This window comes from Callospermophilus lateralis, chromosome 1, assembly GCF_048772815.1.
Source record: "Callospermophilus lateralis isolate mCalLat2 chromosome 1, mCalLat2.hap1, whole genome shotgun sequence".
Classification (NCBI taxonomy): domain Eukaryota; kingdom Metazoa; phylum Chordata; class Mammalia; order Rodentia; family Sciuridae; genus Callospermophilus; species Callospermophilus lateralis.
In genome coordinates this window covers 25460079-25480124 of record NC_135305.1, presented here as the reverse complement: position 1 = coordinate 25480124, position 20046 = coordinate 25460079, and the positions used below count along the sequence as shown (strand labels likewise).

The 20046-nt window shown below is 42.0% G+C and overlaps 1 protein-coding gene across 3 annotated transcripts in view; it reads left to right on the top strand.

Annotated features, from left to right (window-relative positions):
- Positions 1-7199: 7199 nt before the first annotated feature.
- Tmem243 (transmembrane protein 243) overlaps positions 7200-20046 on the top strand; it is a 63142-nt gene continuing 50295 nt past the window's right edge. For 2 of the 3 annotated variants that reach the window (XM_076833524.1, XM_076833506.1), the window contains exons 1-2: positions 7200-7410; positions 7893-8175. In XM_076833524.1, the coding sequence (XP_076689639.1) occupies positions 8098-8175 (78 nt within the window). In that variant the 5' untranslated portion in view covers positions 7200-7410; positions 7893-8097. The remainder of the gene's footprint in view (positions 7411-7892; positions 8176-20046) is intronic. The other variant, XM_076833516.1, reaches the window with a different exon arrangement.

The following is a 20046-nucleotide window of genomic DNA, read 5'->3' as shown; positions in this document are numbered from 1 at the left end:
AGGGATGTAACTCATTAGTAGAGCATTTGCTTAGCATGGCTTGAGACCCTGGGTTTGATCCCCAATAGTTCCCAAAGACAAAAATGAAGTAAAAGTAGAGGCTTGTAGGAGTTAAGTAACTTGTTCACCTCCACACATTTAGTGATAGTTTAAGCCAGAATTCAAAGTCTGTAGACTCCATTCTATGCTATTGACTTTCCAGAAAATAGAGAGGGGATCCATAGTACAACTTAAGCAGTTGCTGTGGCTTGGATTTGAAATGTTCCCCAAAGTCTCATGTGTTGAAAGTATGGTCCCCAATGCAGCAAAGTTAGGGTGGGGGGGGCTTTTGGAAAATGATTGGATCATGAGGGCTCTAACCTCATCAGTGGATTAATTCATCAGAAAGATTAATAATTAGAATAAATTATTGGGAGATGGTAGAAACTGAAAGAGGTAGAGCCCAGTTGGAGGAAGCAAGTCACTGGGGCCATGCCCCAGCAGGGTATATTTTGTCTTGGCCCCTTCTCTCTGCTTCTCAGCTGCCATAAGCTGAGCAGCTTTCCTTCACCACGCCCTTCTGCCATGATGTTTCTGCCTTGATGCCAGCCGACCATGGACTGAAACCTCCAAAATCATGAGCCAAAATAGAGCCTCCCTCCTTTTAGCTGTTTATGTCAGATGTTTTGATCACAGTGATGAAAAGCTGACACACCAGTGCTTCTCTACTTTGGCTGCACACCAGAATCATCCAGGGAACTTTAAAAAATACTGCTGCCTGAATCTTATCTCCAACAAATCTGCTTTCATTGGTCTGGAGTGTGGGCCCAGGCTACTAAATAACTCTCCAAGCATTTTAATGTCCAGACAGAATCGAGAATCATTGCTCTCTACCAAGACAGCTCTACTGTACAGATGATGAAAGCAGAGACACAGTTAAATTTCACCTGAAATGAATAGAATTATTTTAAGTCAACTCTAAAAATGGCTTTGTAAATTACACATCTCCTGCCAAGTGGGGGAGTCCCTGAACATCGGTTTGGGAAAGTAGTAGAGTAATATTAATTGAAGCTACAGATATGGATGATTAGCCCTGGCAAAGTGCGTAGTGAGAAGAGAAAAAGGACAAGAACAGGGCCCTAGGGGATGTAAAGAGATGCACAGAGGAAGAGCAGAGAGCTCTAATAAAGGTAAAAATCCCAGTTAAAGTAAAAATCTGCAATTTTTTTAATGCTCAGTGCTTCTGAGAGGTCATATAGCAGAAGTCCTGAAAAATGCCCACAGGATTCAGCAGTAAGCCCTCCCTGGAGCCTCCATGGAAGAATATTGGTGTTACAGTGAGCATAACTTAGATTTCAATGAGTTGAGGTGAATATGGGAGGTAAGCAAGTGGGTATAAACTATATATTGGTACATTTTTACAGAAAGTTCGACTTTGAAAATGTTATAATATGTTTTTAGCTGTAATGATGAGAATACTGAGTTAAAAGTCATTTACAATAGATACCCCCCTCCCCCCAACAAGGTAACAAGAAGCCAGAGAAGGCAGGTCTCAGGTTTAGACTCTGTTTGACTTCTCTGGGTTACTCTTGGCCATCCTTCATGGTCATAAGATGTTGGAAATATTGCTACACATCACCTCCTTAGATGAAGACATCTAGAGGGGTGGTTATCCTCATGGGCCCCACTCCTTTATCAGAGGAAACCTTCCTGACATGCCCCAGCACACTTGCCCTAATGACTCAGTGGCCTAAGCACTCACATCTCCTCCCAGCTTTGAAAATGAACATTCAGCATTTTTCCCCCTTCCTATTGGAAGGTAGACTCTGTTTCCAAGGAAGAAGCGAGAGAAGAAAGATGGCTGTATGGGCAATCAGGAGTGCCACAGAGGATGTGGGGAGAGCATGTGGTAGCCAGCAGGAGACATGAGCTCAGTGCAAGATTTTTTTTTATTTTCACATGATTGAAACTGAGTATGCTTAAATGTTTTTCATAAAAAAAATATTTAATTGGTAGAGTGAGACCTCTGTGATTGTGGAATGTAAGGGAATGTCAAATTCGAGAGGTGGGTAGGTATCTCTTCTATTTTAATTGGAGGAAAGGAGTGATGGAAGAGGGTGGGTATAGGGGAATGTGTAGGTTTGTTGTGGATTGTGGGAATTCCCATCTGATGGCTTTTGTTTCTTCCCTGAGAAATGGCTGACTCATCTGATGAGACTAAAGGAAGAATGGAAAGAAGCCAGAGTCTGAAGAAAGTAGACACCATATGAGAGAGTTTTCCAGGCAACTTTCACAGGATTTCCAGATGGTTTCAAGAACACAGTTGATGACGGCTGTCCTCAGTTTAAGATCATTCCAATCAGAGGCATTTATAATTCCCCTCCCCTGCCATCTAGCTGCATTAGAATTGGGTCACAAAAGCTGAGGAAACAGGCAGACTAATAAATATCTCAGGGAAATTTCTGCATGAGTATAATAAAATAAATAGTGCAAGGGAACTGAAGATATTACTAAAAGAGTAACTTCAGTAGTAGAATACAGAATCTAAATTAGAAGAAAGTGAAAATAGGAAGAATATCCACCAGGTTAAAGTCAAGAGACCAAAAGATCAGAGATACTACAGTGACCAAAGGATTGATATTATTGCCCATGAGTGAGAGAATGAAGGACTAGTGGGTGAGGCTTACCAAATCGTCAGTCTGTACTTATTTCAGACAATGTGAAATTCTGGGTATTGACAAAGTTCAGAATGTACACTAGGAATAAGTGGTTGAATAAGAATGAAGATCAAGAATTGAGAAGCCATGGCAACAAGAGGGTCAACTAACTATATGGCACTACTCCATTTTTAAAAGTAGATGTATATGAAATGAGCACTTTTCAAACTTCAATATCTGAATCCTTTGCGTGGAATTAACAAGTGTAGATTGTGATTTAGTAGAACTGAGTTGAGGCTTGAAATTTTGCATTTCTAATAAGTTACCAGATGGGGCAATGCTGCTGGTCAGGAGAGCTACTCTTTGAGTGTCAAGGCACTTGATAATCCTGTCATTGACTTCCATGCATACTCTCCTCTTTTGAACAATCTTCCATGACACCCAGGGTGGACTCGGAACATACTAGTTCCACCTGGCCCTTCCTATTGACTGGATGAATGGAGGGTCTAATGCAACTGGAAATCAATCCACAGTCTGGACAGAGCCAATCAAAATTCCTCATGCTGTGGCCTCATCTCTCAGCCATGGCTGGCCGTTAATTCAGGAAAAGACAACGAGGGGCTATGGTGGAATGAAGAAAAGACAGACACACATAGAAAAAGAGCTGGGGCCAGGTGGGCACTGACCTCTGATGGAGAAGCAGTGACCCAGAGCTGGCTCTGCATATTTATAAGGTTTCATCAAAAGATTATTTGTGGGACAGTTTCAGCAAAGAAGGTAGTCTGAAGGACTCAGGACTGGAGAAACATTAGGGTTATCTTGCTATGTTCAGAATTCTCTATCCCTAGGAGCTGGTGCCTGAGCTCAAGGTCTGGACTGACACATGCCTTTGCACGTGGGCCTCTGTTACCATAGCAACTGGGCCATTTTGACCTACAACTTTGCACAGGAAGTTCCCAGTAGCCACGAGGCAATCAGAGCTGATGGTTCAGGTCACTGCTCCCCACAGGCAAGGGCTGGGGATGTACAGTGTAGAGCACTTGCTTACCATGCTTAAGGCCCTGGGTTCAATCCCCAATACAGATGATAAATAAATAAATAAATAAATAAAAGCCCTCAAGGGAATGGGAATCTGAATAGAAAAACAGAAACAGAGGCTGCCAAGCAGTAGCAGGTACTGGAGCTGTAAGGTCCATTTTATCCAAGCTTAGTACCAAAACAAGCTAAAACCATATGTAAGTAGAAGTTTGGGAGGAGTAGTAATCATGAAGAAGCTGCATTTTAAAGGGAAAAATGAAGCAGAGACATAGAAAACTGATGACATACAGCTAAGCAGCTCAAGAGTAGGACCATTACCTCTGACTCAGCCTTCCCACTCAAATACACCCTGCATGAGGCTCTGGCCTCTGCGGCCTGGTTTCTTACCTCTCTTCCTCGTCTTGGCTAACTCATCCTCTTTTTTGTGGATCTTGATTTAGTTTTCCTCAAATAAGCTTTCCCTGCCTCCTGAAGCTAGTTAACTAGTGTCCAGTTTATAGCACTTGTCATCATCTTTGATAACCACCACTTGGATATTTACTACTTGTTGGTATTTTGTATATCCACTATTAAATATTTTCTTTAAAAAAGAGTTGATATTAGATATTTATAGTGCTTTTTTTTACATATAAAGGATGCCAGAAGAGGTTAGATAACTTGCCTAGGATCCCATAGCTTGTAGATGGTGGCTTCAGGGTTAGAGGACCAATATGACCAAGTTCAAAGCTTGTGTTCTTAGGTGCCACACCTTCTTTCTCTGAATTGTAATTATGTCTCCATTTTCCACTCCAGTTTCAAGACTAAGACTATGCCTGAGTTTTGACCCAGGGTTGATCATAATCCCAAAAGACACCATCCCAAATATGATCATCCCAAATGATCAAAATCCCAAAAGCTTATAATCCCCCAAACCACAATCTCAAAGAATTAAAATCCCAAATGTTGAAATCCTGAGACCTGAAATCCTGAAAACTGCAATTCTCCCCCAAAAGGGCTATGTAAGAGGGCTAGAAAACTGAATTCTGGGGAATAGATAGGGCATGTGTATGGCAATGATGAAAATTTCAGTTTAAAAAAAATTAGTTCTTTTTCTGCGTTGCTCAGTCAGCCACCATCCCTGACAGAATGAGCAGACAGTCAAAGAAATACCTAGCATTAACACCTCCCGACTGTTTCTGTAAATAATTCCTTTCAGGTTGATGAAATTCTAGGAGCTTTTAATGAATTGAAGTGGCAGGAGAAATTACTGAGTGGTTTGAAAATTATTAAGTGCACAGTAGAAGAAGATACTTATACAGTAGTATTTATTGCTATTCAATCACCAAAATTATTTCCACCAAGGTTGAGGCCTGTATGTGACTGCATGTGGAACAGATTTCCCCATATCCCAAACAACAGACAGGGATGACACAGAAGAGAGAATTTTTATAGGGAATGCTCAAGTTGGTGTATGTCAAATCACAGAAGAATTTCAAAAAGAGCAGCATCACATAGGAAATGAATGTGAATGCATTCTTTGAGAACAGCCATGCCATAAAAGGAAACAAAACAAGACGAAGCAAAAACCAACAACCAGCTATTCACTGAGGGGCGAGATTTCAAAACATAGTTAATGATTGTGAAAGTTGGCCAATTCTTAGGGACCGTGTCCATGCAATTGCCCATAGTTTTCCCCTGTAATATACTTTCTCATAATTTGAATTTTCTTTTTGGCTTAAAACTTTACCCACTTAAAAAATGGTCAGCATTATTTGCTTTTGTGATTCGCTATGTTCTGTATTTCATTTTCACATCATTGTCAATGTTGGAGGTATAAAGAGTATAAAGAATTTTAGAGATATTATGCATTTTTTAGTAACAAATGCTCTGTTACAATATTGAAACTTCCTGAATAAATGAAGATATTTCTTTTTGAACATCTGCATTTTTTGTGAAAGATAAAATTCTTGAAATCTCGGGTCTTTGAATAATTGCATACACAATCGATGATTGATTGATCCCATTAAAATATGTAGGTTGTTCAGAGATATGAAAAAAATGTGCTGTATATGTGTAATATGAATTGTGATGCATTCCTCTGTCATATATAAATAAAAAATTAATTAAAAATAAATAAAAGATGTAGGTTGTCTTACGAGTATTTCAGATGACCAGTTATAAAGCTGGGTGCACACAATTGTTAATAGCGATATATACTTATACATTTTGCTTTTTGACCTATTTCTTTATGAATATGTCTGCTTATAACTGTACCCATGGAGCTGTCATTAGTATATGCTTATTGTTAGGATAGCCAGAGTGCATATAATTGAAAAATTCTGTGTGCTATCATTGCCTATTTTATTGTGTAAATTTGCCTATGAAGTGTTCTATTCTTTTTGTTACTCCAATAATTTTTCTAAATATAAATTTTAAATCACTTTTAAAATTATTTTTTCCAGAATTATATTTTCAGGTTTTTGATCTTTCAGGATTTTAGACTTTAGGGATTTTGATCTTTCTGTATTTCAACATTTGGGATTACCGCATTCAAGATTGTGTCTTTCAGGATTATTGCTCAAACCCATCTTGATCACTTTATTATTCTAACTGATACTTTTCTGGTATATAACAGATTCTCAAAGTATTTTGTTAACTGTGGCTGAATGTAAATTATTAGTAGTAAAACCAATCGATCTTTTAATAGAACGGAGTGCAGGATTGTGTAGCATTGCTCTTTTGACAAAAAGCACTGAACAAACAAATCATTTGTAAAATATGTAACTGATAGATCAGATATTCTTCATCCCTAATTCTACTCAGGGTTGCAAATTTTATGTGTTTCTTGGTCCATCCTGGTCCTAACTTGGAATCATGGCTTTTGATTCTAAGTGGTGTGTGGCTACAATGTTCCAACTCAGACTATGCCTAAACACAAACATTTGTAGAGCTCTTTTTAATCTAGGCATTGTATAGTGTCCAGAGAATTCAGCATGGCTGTTTCTGAATATTTATAAACGACTCCAAATGTATAGTGAAACTATGTTACTTTTAAGGGCCTGATCAATTCTCTATGGCCTAAGAACCGAAGGAGATATTGACAACGTGGAGCTCTGGCTCTGTGGCAGTAAACATGCTCAGTCAGCCACCATCCCTGGCAGAATGAGCAGACAGTCAAAGCACTAATACCTCCCGACTGTTTCTGTAAATAATCTAGAATCCTTTCCACAGAAAAACGCAAGACAAATATACAAGCAACACAAACTGCCAATGACTGTATTAGTTGCGCGGTCTGGAGTGGTAAAGCAGGCCGATTGTTTTTAAGATGCTTGTGGCCAAATGCAATGCTATCTTCGGAAACGTGCTTCACCCACGTGGATCGCGCTGACGCTAATTACTAAGAGGCTGAGAAATGTGTAGCCGTGGAGACTGGCCGCCCCGCGGAGGATAAACTGGCACCTCTAGAAATAAAGCTCCGCAGCCAATGCGGCGCCACTGCCTGCGGGATTGGCCGCCTCGGTGGTGACGTGGACGGGGCGGGCCGGGCCTGTTTGCGACAGTGGCCGCGGGTCCGAGCCGGGAAAGCTGAGAGCGGACCCGCAGCGCTGCGCTGGGCCGGCGCGTCCGCTCGCCGCCGCGCTGAAAGGCTCTTCCTCCCCCACGCGGCCAGTCCGCCTCCTTGCTAGCTGCGGCGCGGGATCCCGACGGGGGCGTGGACCGGGGACTTGCGGTCCCGGGGGCGGCCCGGGACGCCGAGGTTTGGCCTGCGGGCGCGGGAGGGCAGCTACGGTGTGCGGGGTCAGGCGGGTGCTCCTGCGGCGCGCGCGGTCGGCCCCGGGTAGCGGCCGCCCAGGCGAGGGGATCCCAGTCGCTTGGCGCGGCCGCGTCCCGAGTCCTCGCGCTGCGGGAGGGGTGTGCGGAGCGCTCGGCCGTGCTCGGCAACTTCCCCTCTCGCCGCTCGGGGACTGAGGGGCGCAGCGGGCTCCTAGCGCTCTCCCATGAGAACTACCCCCGTGAGCACGAAGGTATACGCGCTGACTAGACCATCTGGAAAACCCGGGAACTGTAGAGACGCGGGGCTGGGTGGGACGGGGAGCCGGGCTCGCCTGCCGCCCGCAACCGGCGGCGAGCAGCGCCGGGGCAGAGAGCCGAGATTTGGGGAAGTGGGAGCTGCCCGGGCGGGGCGTCCCGCGGAGAGTCGGCCAAGCGGTGTTTGTTTCCTCCCACTTCCTGCGGCAGCTGCTCAGGATGAGGAGGACAGCGGCGCTCGGGCGGCGCGGCCGCGTCCCCCGGGAGTGAGCGCTACCCGCCGCCTCCTCGGGGACTTCCCGGACGCCAGGGCTTGCCGCCATGCGTGCGCCCTGAGGAGAAGGCGTTTGGAGTCGTGGACCGAGTCATGCGGGCTGGCTTTTGAGAGGCTCGGGACGAGTGAAGAAGCCCCAAAATGGAGGACTTTCCTACTAGGACCTACGGCACCAGTGGCCTGGACAACAGACCTCTGTTCGGGGAGACGTCGGCCAAGGTGAGTGTGGACCTTGTCCCCGGGCGGGGAGTACGTGTCTCTGTGTGCCCTGTCCTTCGGCCCTCCGGAGTCCCGGTCCTTCAGCGGCCCCGGAGGCACTTGTAGTTGGAGAGCCGGTCCTGCAGTTCAGCTTCCCTCTCAGGATGTTTGCCCTGCCACTCGCCCTGCTCTTGGACAGAGTTGGCCAAGAGCCTTGAAGTTGGGGGTGGAGAAAAGTTCAGAAAGTTCTGGGCTGTTGGAAGCCTTTCGCTGTAGTGCGGGAGCCCTCTCTGGAGGGAGTTTGAGGTGGTGGTTGCACAACCGCACCTCCATCCGGAGTTCTGACCTCCGGGAAGCTGCAGGTATGCGCTGGAAGTGCCCATGGATAGCGCCCAGGAGAGGTGCTTCTGATTCCTGTTTATATAATGCCCCTAAGGGCGTACTGATGTGGAGAGAGGCGTTAAAAGAGGGTGTCTTTAGTGATGGCCCCCGTTCCAGGAAGTGATCAAAGGGTCCCAGGGCCCAAAGAAGCATAGGTAGGCTTTTAAGTTTAACACCTTTCAAAAAGTTTAGTTATGTAATGTTCTGGGCTAGCATTTGATGAGAGCTCTCTTCCTGTACTCAGCATTAACTTTCTGAGTAGTTTGGGCAATATTAGCCAGTTCACCCGCGGGCCCCACCCCCATCTACAAGTGACATTAGTGGTCTTTGACCCCTGGATAAAGTGCTGTCAGCTTCTTAAAAGTTAAGGCACTTGGAGAAGCCAGATTCCTGGATATCTTAGCTTTGGCAGGGTCCCTCTACCACAAAGAATAAGGCACTTGTATGCTTGGCATTCAGGGACACAGTCCTGAATTTGGAAGCTGCCAGCCTGCCACTATTTTTTAAACTCCATGTGGATTTGCTTCATCTTACAGTTTTAGTGAGAAAACGTTTTAAGCTTGATCTCCAGGAAGGTGGACCTTGTGGCTTTTCATAATTCCAGACAGTTAGCTCCAGGCCAGTACATGTTCCTACTTCTACAAATGTTACTGAGTATTAGTTAATGTGCTTGGTCCTTGGGTTTCAAAGAACCCAGTTAGATGGGGGAAATATGTGAACAAATGTAATGTGATTGAATCTGGGCCATGAGGGACACAGAGGGGACACATTAGGGATACAGAGAAGAAACTGGTGCTTTTATATGGGAAGTCTGTCCAGCTGTCCCCCAAAGTGGGTTCATTATCTCCTGCATATACTTTTGCACATAGATTGGGAGTCTGGATGATTCAGATCTCTGACCTTTTTTAACCCCATTAGGCCCTGTAGTACAGAGGTAGATGACTTGGTAATGCACGTGTAGATTTATATAGATACTTAGAAGCCTGGCAGGTGGTGTGCAGCTTTAATACTACCACTTGAGGGGCTGAGGCCTGAGGATCACTGAAGCTCAGGAGTTCTAGACCAACTTGGGGAATGTAGTGAGACCCCTATAACAAAAAAATCCAGAACAACAATATAGATACTGAGAAATATTGACATTTTCTGAAAAGCCAAGGCTGAAATATCCAATGCCTAAATTTCTTGTTGCCTATGATCCATTTGAAATCCATCTAAAACATTTATTCTTCCAGATATCTCTCTTGTTTATTGTATACTTATTTAGTCCAAGCATATATATCTCCTGCATTACTTATGCAACTTTAGGGTATTAAAATAGAATCATCTACTCCGAAAGAAAAAGTTAAGAATGAATAATATATAATTCCAGATCTTTCAAAATTGATCCTCTTAGCTTACTCTGTGAGGCTTTAGTCATTGGATATAGAGAAATTCCACAGAATGGAGAAAGCAGAGATCCCAGGTCTGAGGTGGAAGAAAATATATTTCTAATAAATTGGGATGCCAATCTAAAGGAGGAGAAGCATCTATCTTTTTTTATTTCAAATGAAAATTTTATTTGAGGGCCTTGGGTGAGCAAGGCACAGGAATGGAGCCTCAATATTCAAAGGTTAAGGGCTGGGGTTGTGGCTCACCTATAGAGTGCTTGCCTAGTACGTGCGAGGCACTGAGTTCAATTCTCAGCAACATATTAAAAAAAAAATATTCAAAGGGTAAACCACAGTGCAGTGGAGCCATTCCTATGGAGGATAGTCACTGCTGGAACTGGGAGATTTTTGGGTACCCTGAAAAACCCATCACTGGCCCTTGTATGTGGGCATCCCCAGCTTGCTGTCTTTTAGGTGCCAGGAAATGGGACACAATAGCCACTTTACAATGGAAACCTGTTAAGAGTGAACCTCTACTCTGAGGAATATCCAGGAGGGTTTTGCAAAGCCCACTTCCTGTAATTGTGTGACAGATTTTCTGAGCTTTTAGAAATCTTTCTTGCTTATGGGCTGGGGTTGTGACTCAGTGGTAGAGTGCTTGGGCTGGGGTTGTGACTCAGTGGTAGAGTGCTCGCCTAGCACGCATGAGGCACTGGGTTTGATCCTCGGCACCACACGAAAACTAAAATAAAGGTTTTATGTTCACCTAAAATTAAAAATATATATTAAAAAAATCTTTCTTGCTATAACAACTTACAATATATAGCTTGTCAATTTTGGTGCAGCTATTAACTTTAGGGTAGTGGAGACTGAGACCAAAGAGCAGAGTCTGGAGGAGTTTGTGTTTCCTCAGTGCTAAGTAACACACTGGGCATTCAGCTTTCCTTTTGTTTTCATCAGATTCCTTCTCATAAGATAGATGTTATTTCTATTGTACAACTAAGGAAGTAGAACTGTAGAGGGTTATTTGTTCAGTCACACAGCTAGTTCTCTGGTAGTATTTTGCCTACTATCTTATGAGTTGAAAGTCGAGTAAATAGTGTCTTAATTATGCAGCCTGAGCCACATGTTTCTCAAAACACTGTAGGCATTCATGTTCCTATTGCCAATCCGTAGGTAATAAGAGTGAAGTGGTTTGCTCTAAGTTACATAGTGAAAAATACTGGAATCTACTACTGAACAATAAATACATAACAGAGTGGGCCTTGAACAGTAAGTACCTTTGTCATCAAGCCTTGAAAGGACTTATTTCTTCACCTATACTGAGCACACATAGTGATTTCAGTAACCGAAACACTGTAAATTTATTCATTCTTCAGTATGATGTTTAGGAATAGCTTTACAGATTGAGCTGTGGAGTGAAAGGCAAAGTAAAATAGTTTTCTGTTGTTAAATAAATATCTTAGGAGTTATTGACAAAAGGGAAAAGTGTTCATCTTTTGTAAGAAACACATCCCTCATTCCTTGATATCTTTGGAATTATGTATTGCAATAAATCCTGGTCATGTGTCCAGATGCTTTCTTCATGTCTTAAACACTTCCTAAGTTCTGTGCTATAGTACATCTCTTTCAGATGAAAAACAAATATGGCAAAGAAATCAAGATAATAAGAAATATCCAGACTGCTCTCCTCAGAGGGAGAGCCTTGTCGTTTTGCTCCATACTACTGACAATAAATCTCTTGGGGTGGGAAAAAAAGAAAAGAAATATCCAAAGTTGCCGCAGTCTGGCTGGGCACAAATCACGAGCCACTCACAGCTTTGTAGATTCAAACAGCAACTCTTTATTCCCGATCTCACACCGGCCTTCTACAAACACGTTCTGGGGAAATCCACGTTCTCTGCCCAAATCCACCACCACTGGGCTTCTGTCTCCCAAATATACTCTGAATCCCGTGAGAACTCAAGGGGAACTCAGGCAGTAGGATACGCCCTATTCTAAATGGGGAACGCCCTAAACTCGCTTTATACCGGGAACACCCTAAATACGGATCTGCCCTGGTCCTTGAGCAAGGTCACCTTACATGCAATGTCGCTGCAAAATGTCCTATTTCCATGAGTCCTTCCACTAAAGAAACATGGGAGTACGCTGGCAAGGAAATCGTCATACCTACTTGGCTGATGGCTCCCAGCACAAAGTTTTCTAAACCTGTGTTGTAGCTTAGCATTTTCTAAATGAGCACTAGCCAATAGAAATATAATGGTAGCCATATATGTAATTTAGATTTAACCTTTTAAAAAAGTACACAGATGAAATTGACTTTAATAACTATATTTAACCCATATATATTCATTATTTCAACATATAATCTGTACAAAAATTGAGATATTTTTACTTTTTTTTGTACTAACCCTTTGAAATTCAGTATGTATTTTACATTCATAGCTCATTTAAATTTAAATTATCCACAATTCAGATGCTCATAAGTAGCCACATAGGGCTAGTACTACTATTTTGAATAATTCTATTAAAAAAGCAAGTGAATTACTAGTTATGCTGGTCCTGTAGTTATGTTTGTGAAATGTTTTTCTTCTCTGTGGGATTTTGAGAAGCTTTAATATGCTAATTTCCACTGTAACTCTAGTTGGCCAGGATGAATTGTTAGTAGTTCTCAGATATTTTGATGGTATGATCTTTTTGGCTTCAGCACAGCTTCTTCCTGCAGGAACATTTACAAGAAGTTTCTGTAGAACACTTTTTGCTCTAGAATCTCCTTCCTCTTTCATCCTCTCTTCTCCCCATTGTGAACTGGAGCTATTCCTCCCTCTTGTGTCCATAGCTGTCTTTAAGTTTGCTTTAAGACAACACACTTGGGGCAGTGGCCCCTTTCTGTCCATGTAAGAGAAGGGCATTAAGTTATTCTCAGGGCTTGTGAGACTCAGTCTTCATTTCTGGAGTTGGCTGCCAACACATCCGAAATCAGTTTCAGCCAATCCAGATTAGTGAACCTAGGAGGGAGGGTGAGAGTGGTTCTGTTTGGGAGAGAATGCAAAATTTTCCTAGCTAGTGTAAATGGGAAAAGAAAGAACACCCCCGTTGGATGTAGTTAAACCAGTTTCTAGACCAGCCTGTTCTTTTGATATTCACTGATCACAAAATAAGTGATTGATCATCCAACAAGGGTAGTAACAGTTCTAGTCCCATTATCCCTTCTTAGATGTGATGTGTGAAGTAAGTGACTCTGTGAGGAGGTATATCAGCAGAACTTCCCAGAAGATAACACCAGGAAGGGAAGAATTTTACAAAGGGGCAATCTAGTAGACCTTGAGGCTCAGAGCAAAAACCTTTTCCTGCATTCACCCTTTCTCCAATAAGTAAGCAAGTGAATAAAAATGGAAAAAAACAAAAGTCTTCTCATGAACTGTAGAACTAGTCAAACAATTGCTGTATATATGCTTGCTAGTCCCCTCCCTGCCCAGGGCCCCCAAGGCTATCCTTCAAACAGTGCAGACTTCTAGCTTCTCTCTTGACAGAGCTTCTAGCTCTTCTCTTCTTCCGAGGAGAGCTAGTCACCTAAGAGACTAGAAACAGTTGTCTTCTTTCATCCAGCCTGCCAAATCACTTTTAATTTCTTGTGCTAAATAACTGGTTCAGGAGAAATTGGTTAGCATCATCAAAAAGTAACCTGCGTTCTTTGGATGTTCTAAAGCAACAGAAGACAAAGGCTGATGTTCAGAAACCTAAGTATACTTGCTATCAAAACAGGAAGGGGCATTTCAAGTACTCATACAATTAAAATCATCACTGTCTCTCCCTTTCCTGCTGAGCTATATATGTATAGCAAAGAGGGTAATAGTGAATGAGTGTGTAAGATAATATTGTATAAAAAAAAATTAAACTGAAACTTGGCTCTGAAGTTGGTGGTCTATTGAGTTTTCCTTTTTGAAGATTTGAATTTTGCTGGTCTGTGATTAGACCCTTGACTGGGCTGCAGTTAGACCCTTGACTGCTCTGGACATGGAAGGTTGTTGAGTTTGCATGCATATATTATTCTTTTTTTCTTTGTGATAATGGAGATTAAACCCAGGGGTGATCTGCCTCTGCCACAGAGCTACACCCCAGCCCTTATTTTTATTTTGACAGGGTCTCAATAAGTTAGCTCAGGGTCCTTGAATTTGTGACCTTTTCTGCCTCAGCCTCTCAAGTTGCTGGATCACAGGAGTGCACCACTGCTCCTGCCTATATATATGCTTTTATTCAGTTATTTAGTTCATCCTAGGAAATAGGCTAGGTGCTGGGTAGTATATCTTTTCTCATGGAGCATATCTACTATGGGGGAGATAGAAAGGTATTCAATAAATCTTTGTTTTTCTCTGTTGCATAATAAACTGTAGTTATCCTAAAGTTCTTTTGTCTTAGTACATTTGTGCTGCTGTAACAAAATACTACACGCTGGGTAATTTATAGAAAACAGAAATTTATTTTCTCCGTTATAGAGGCTGGTATGTCCCAGATCAAGGTGTCAGCAGGATTGGTATCTGGTGAGGACTGCTTGCAAAGTGGTGCCTTGTTCCCTTGTTCTGATGGGAGGAATACTATCTGTACATGGTAGAAGGGATGGATGAAAGAGAGCACTCCCTTCAACCTGAAGTCTTTTTTTTTTATAAGGGTGCTAATCCCACCCATGAAAGCAGAACTCTTCTGACTTAATCACCTCCCAAAGGCCATAGCTCTTAAATACATTGGGGATTAAATTTAGTAAGAATTCTGGAGGGGACAGCATTATTTACAGCATAGGACAATTTGACAACCTCATTCCTGCTTCAGTCAGGGACTTTGAACTTCCTGTCCTAGCTTGTCTGCAATACACTTCTCTTAGATCCTTGTATGTCTCATGGCTTTTTCCTACAAATTTCCTGCTCAATTTTTATATCCCCAGGGAGAATTCCTTTTATTTTTTTGCAATTACTAGGAATTGAACCCAGGGCCTTGCTTATGCTCTGACACTGATCTACATCCCCAGGACTTGACCCCACTTTTTTGGGGGGGGTGGTATTTGGGGTTGAACCTAGGGGTACTTTACCACTGAGCTACAACACCAGTGTTTTTATTTATTTTTATTTATTTTTTATTTTTGGTACCAGGGAATTGCATTCTCATAGGGTACTTAACCACTGAGCCATGTCCTCAAGCTTTTTTATTTTTTATTTTAAGACAGGGTCTCACTGAGTTTCTTAGGGCCTCAATACTTTGCTGAGGCTGGCCTCAAACTTGCAATCAATCGTCCTGCCTCAACCTCCCCAGTTACTGGGATGACAGCATACACCACCACACCCAGCTTATTTACTTATTTATTTTTTAAAATTGAATGTATCTTTTTAAAAATTAAATTATTTATTTATTCTAATTTGTTATACATGATGGTAGAATACAATTCAATTCATATTACACATATAGAGCACAATTTTTCAAGTCACTGATTGTACACAAAGTGTTTTCACACCATTCGTGTCTTCAAACATGTACTTAGGGTAAGGGTGTCTATCTAACTCATTCCACCATCATTTCTATCCCCTTGCCCCCCTCCCTTTCCTCTCCCTACCCCTTTGCCCTATCTAAAGTTCCTCTGTTCCTCCCATGTTCCCTGCCATCACTATTAGGAGTCAGCATCCTCATATCAAAGAAAACATTCGGCCTTTGGTTTTTTGGGATTGGCTTGCTTCACTTAGCAAGTGCCATGAATTTTATTCTCTTTTAATGCTGAGTAATATTCCATTGTATATATATACCAAAGTTTCCTTATCCATTCATCTACTGAAGGGCATCTAGGTTGGTTCCATAATTTAGCTATTGTGAATTGTGCTACTATAAACATTGATATGGCTGTGTCCCTGTAATATGCTGTTTTTTAAGTTCTTTGGGTATAAACCAAGAAGTGGGATAGTTGGGTCAAATGGTGGTTCCATTCCCAGTTTTCCAGGGAATCTCCATATTGCTTTCCAGATTGGCTGCACCAGTTTTGCAGTCCCACCAGCAATGTATGAGTGTGCCTTTTTCCCCACATCCTCGTCAACACTTATTGTTGTTTGTATTCTTGATAGCTGCCATTCTGACTGGAGTGAGATGAAATCTTAGAGTTTTGATTTGCATTTCTCTAATTGCTAGAAATGATGAACATTTTTTCATGTATTTGTTGATTGATTGTACATCATCTTCTGAGAAGTGTCTCTTCAGGTCCTTGGCCCATTTATTGATTGGGTTATTTGTTTTTTTGGGGTTTAGCTTTTTGAGTGCTTTATATATCCTAGAGATTAGTGCTCTGTCTGATGTGCTTGTGGTAAAGATTTGCTCCCATTCTGTAGGCTCTGTATTCACCTCACTGTTTGTTTCTTTTGCTGAGAAGAAGTTTTTCAGTTTGAATCCATCCCATTTATTGATTCTTGGTTTTGATTCTTGTTCTACAGGAATCTTATTAAGAAAGTTGGGGCCTAATCTGACATGATGGAGATTTGGGCCTCCTTTTTCTTCCATTAGTACCTGGCTTATTTTTTACATTTTGAGATACGATCTTGCTAAGTTGCCAAGGCTGGCCTCAAACCTGGGATCCTCCTGCCTCAGAATACTTCATGAATGGGATTATGAGTGTATAACACTGTATCCAGCTTCATCTCCCTTTTTTACATAGCTCCCCATCTCCACCTTCATCTACCCTGTTTTATTTTCTTCTTACTGCTTAGCAAGTAGAAAGAAAATGAATGCTTAACATCTAAGAGGGAAACATGATAGATGGAGGGCCCTTCTGACGTTGGAGGGACTTGAGATTTTTGGGTCAGAGATGGCCTCCATGTGGGAGAGATTCAATGGAGGTAAGAATGGAATTGGTGAACTGAGCAAGGGTATGGGAAGAAGCTTTTTAGGCTGGAAGGATGGACATTGATGAGGAAGGGCTTCCTCTCATTGCTTTTCTTTTTCTTTTCTTTCTTTCTTTTTTTTTTTTTTTTTTAAAGAGAGTGAGAGAGAGAGAGAGAGAGAATTTTTTTTTAATATTTATTTTTTAGTTCTCGGTGGACACAACATCTTTGTTTGTATGTGGTGCTGAGAATCGAACCCCACGCATGCCAGGCAAGCACGCTACCGCTTGAGCCACATCCCCAGTCCTAATTGCTTTTCTTTTCTTTCTTCTTTTTTTTTGTACTAGGGATTGAACTCAGGGGTGCTTAACCACTGAACTGCATCCCTAGCCCTTTTTTATCTTTTATTTTAAGACAGGTTTTGCTGAGTTGCTTAGAGCCTCACTAAGTTTGTGAGTCTGGCCTTGAATTCACAATCCTCTTGCCTCCAGTCTTCCCAGTTGCTGGGATTACAGGCATGCACTACCATGCCTGGTGGCCTCCTTTCTTTCTTGGTGTCTTGTTTTGAAGGAATGTCTACTGTCTTGAGACATCAGGAGTGGAATGGGGAGATGGAGGAGAGATGGAGCTTCACACCACTTTCTGAAGAGTCAGAGGCTGACAACTCAAAAGGCCGTGGAGACATATGAAGGCCCAACTAAGGGTAGAAAGCATGGATCTATCCATATGAACTCTCCCAGTTAGTTTGTTCCTTTAATTAGTATTTGATCATATGAAATGTGTTGGACATTGTGGCTAGCAGATGGGTACAGTGGCATCTTTGTCCAATCAGAAGGTATTTCCACTTGAGGTAGTTGCAGCCTCCGTAGGCATGTGGCTTGGCTTTGAATTAGAATAAGGCTCTCCTTCTTCTAGGTGGATATGAGCTTGTTGTCAGGGTGCAAGCTTAGAAAGAGCAGCATCAGGGCTGAACTTCTGCCATATGCAGTGACCCCCAGAATATGAGAGTGAAAAAGGAAGACTTGGTCTTGACTCTTCCAGACCTTGTTTGTAGAGAAGACAGACAAGTAAAGTAGCATTTATGGTTAGGACAGTTTAAAAATAATCAGAACAAGGCTTAGAAACATTGCCCAGAAATGATTGGGGGCTTGTAGGTGACTTGGGGCTGGATCTTCAAAGAAAGTCATTACAGCAGATGAATATATTCACCGAGGAGTCTTCTGTGCCTTGCTGAAATTGCTGCATCATGGTCAGAGATTGTTTAGGAGGCCCTCAAATCAGAGCTTTGATGTAGCAGATTGGGAATATTCTAGTCGGTGAATGTGGGCGAAGGCCAGACTGGGGGGCAGTAGAGGAGTGAGGGAAGAATAGAAGATTGGAGGAAGAGGGATAACAGATGCTGAAATTGAGGTAACTGAGAAGAGGAAAGGAAAAAGTTGGTATGAGAATGCCCAGAGCTATACATTTTAGAAGTGGAGGATATTACTGAAATTGCTGAGGCTGGCTTTGGGAACTGGAAATGCCCTGTCTTTCCAGTACTTCCTGGTTCAATGAGCCCTGGGAAAAGTCCTTAGGAGCATGGGTTCCTGGGGGAGAACATTTAGAGATGGGGAGGAGGGGAAAGTCAGGGCATGGGAGAACTCTGGAGTAGTCCATGATGCAGTTTGTTCACTTGGAACAGGTGTTAGAGGTGATATGGATGGAAGACATGTGGGGAGATGACCTAGGTAGGAGTGATGTGGCTCTAGATAGGGCTGTGATACCAAGGAGGACTTTTATGGAGCTACACAGAAAATTTGAACGCCAAAAACAGAGTTCTCTATCTGACCACACCTTCTCCCTCAAGAGACTGGAAGGAAATGTGTTAGTGGCATTGTTCATCTAGGATTTTTCTTTTCTGCAGCAGCCTTCAGTTTTGCTTTGTTCCTTCCTACAAGGGTTGAGCATTGTCGAAGGATGTGGCCTCCAGCTGGATGTATACCTTGCTGGAGTTCAGAGCTGTGATGTCTTGGTCCTATTCTATCAGAAAGTAACAGACTGGCCTTGTACTTAGGCTAAGAGAACCTGGACCCCAGAGATTCTCATGCTTTTCTATTGATATTTCCTTGGAATCAAAAGAGTCTATTCCTAGAAGCACCTGTGAGTGTATTGGGCCTCTGTGGCCAGCAAAAGCATGACCTTGGATTGCAAGACCTGGCCACAGCTTCTGCTGTGCCGTTGCATGCCTATCTTATAGCATAGAGGACACATTCTCTTGTGACAGAACTGACACAGCCTTTCTTGCGGACCAGTATAAGAAACAACTATACAAAATACCTGTTTCCTGTATCCCTGTATTTTTATACAGACTTATACAACAAATTCTTTTCAGAGCCAGATGTTTGCCTCCTCTAGTGATCCAGCATGGTTACTTTTATTAGCTAGACTTTAAAACCCCATTGAATTTCCCACCTTGTGCCAGGAATCTTAGTACAGTATCCTCCTTTATCCATAGGAGATGCTGGAAATCATGAACCTATTAATTTAGCATCTTTTCCATTTTAAACATTTATCTTGCACTGTGACTTTTACTGTCTGAGATATAACAGCAAAACTAGCCTTAATTTCCTTCTTCATAATTTCAGGTAACAGATTCTTTCTTACTGTAGATCTGAGCAACTTCAGCATACAGTTTTTCCATCAAGTAAGGAACTTTCACATTTTCAATTAAAGGAAACACTTTATGGCTTCTCTTTGGCACATCTGAATTGCTAGCATCACTACTGTTGTATTTTGGGATCATTATTAGGTAAAATAAGGCTTGCTTTAATACAGATACTGCAATGCTGCAACAATCTGATAACTGAGATGGCAACTAAGTGACTAAAGTGACTAACTATGGATATGGTGGACAAAGGGATGATACAAGTCTTCCCAGGACAGGGCTGGACAGTGTTGAGATTTCATCATGCTATTCAGAATGATGTACAATTTAAAACTTAACAAATTATTTAGATCCGAAATTTCCCATTTAATATTTTTGGACCACTGTTGACCACAGATAATTTTTATTCCTTTTTTACATTCTCTAAACCTCTTTAGAAATTTTGGCCTCATCTTTTTATTGTTGCTTAAATGGGTTATGGTTTTCTTATATTTAGTACATGCCCTTCAAATCCGTTTTGGGACTAGGCAAAACATGAATTGCCATGGAAATGGAAGGTTGAACAAGGTATTTATAGCATTCTAAACTCTAGAATACTAGAGTTGTATCCTTAAAATTAAAGACAGATGCTGGCTTTTGGTTATTGACA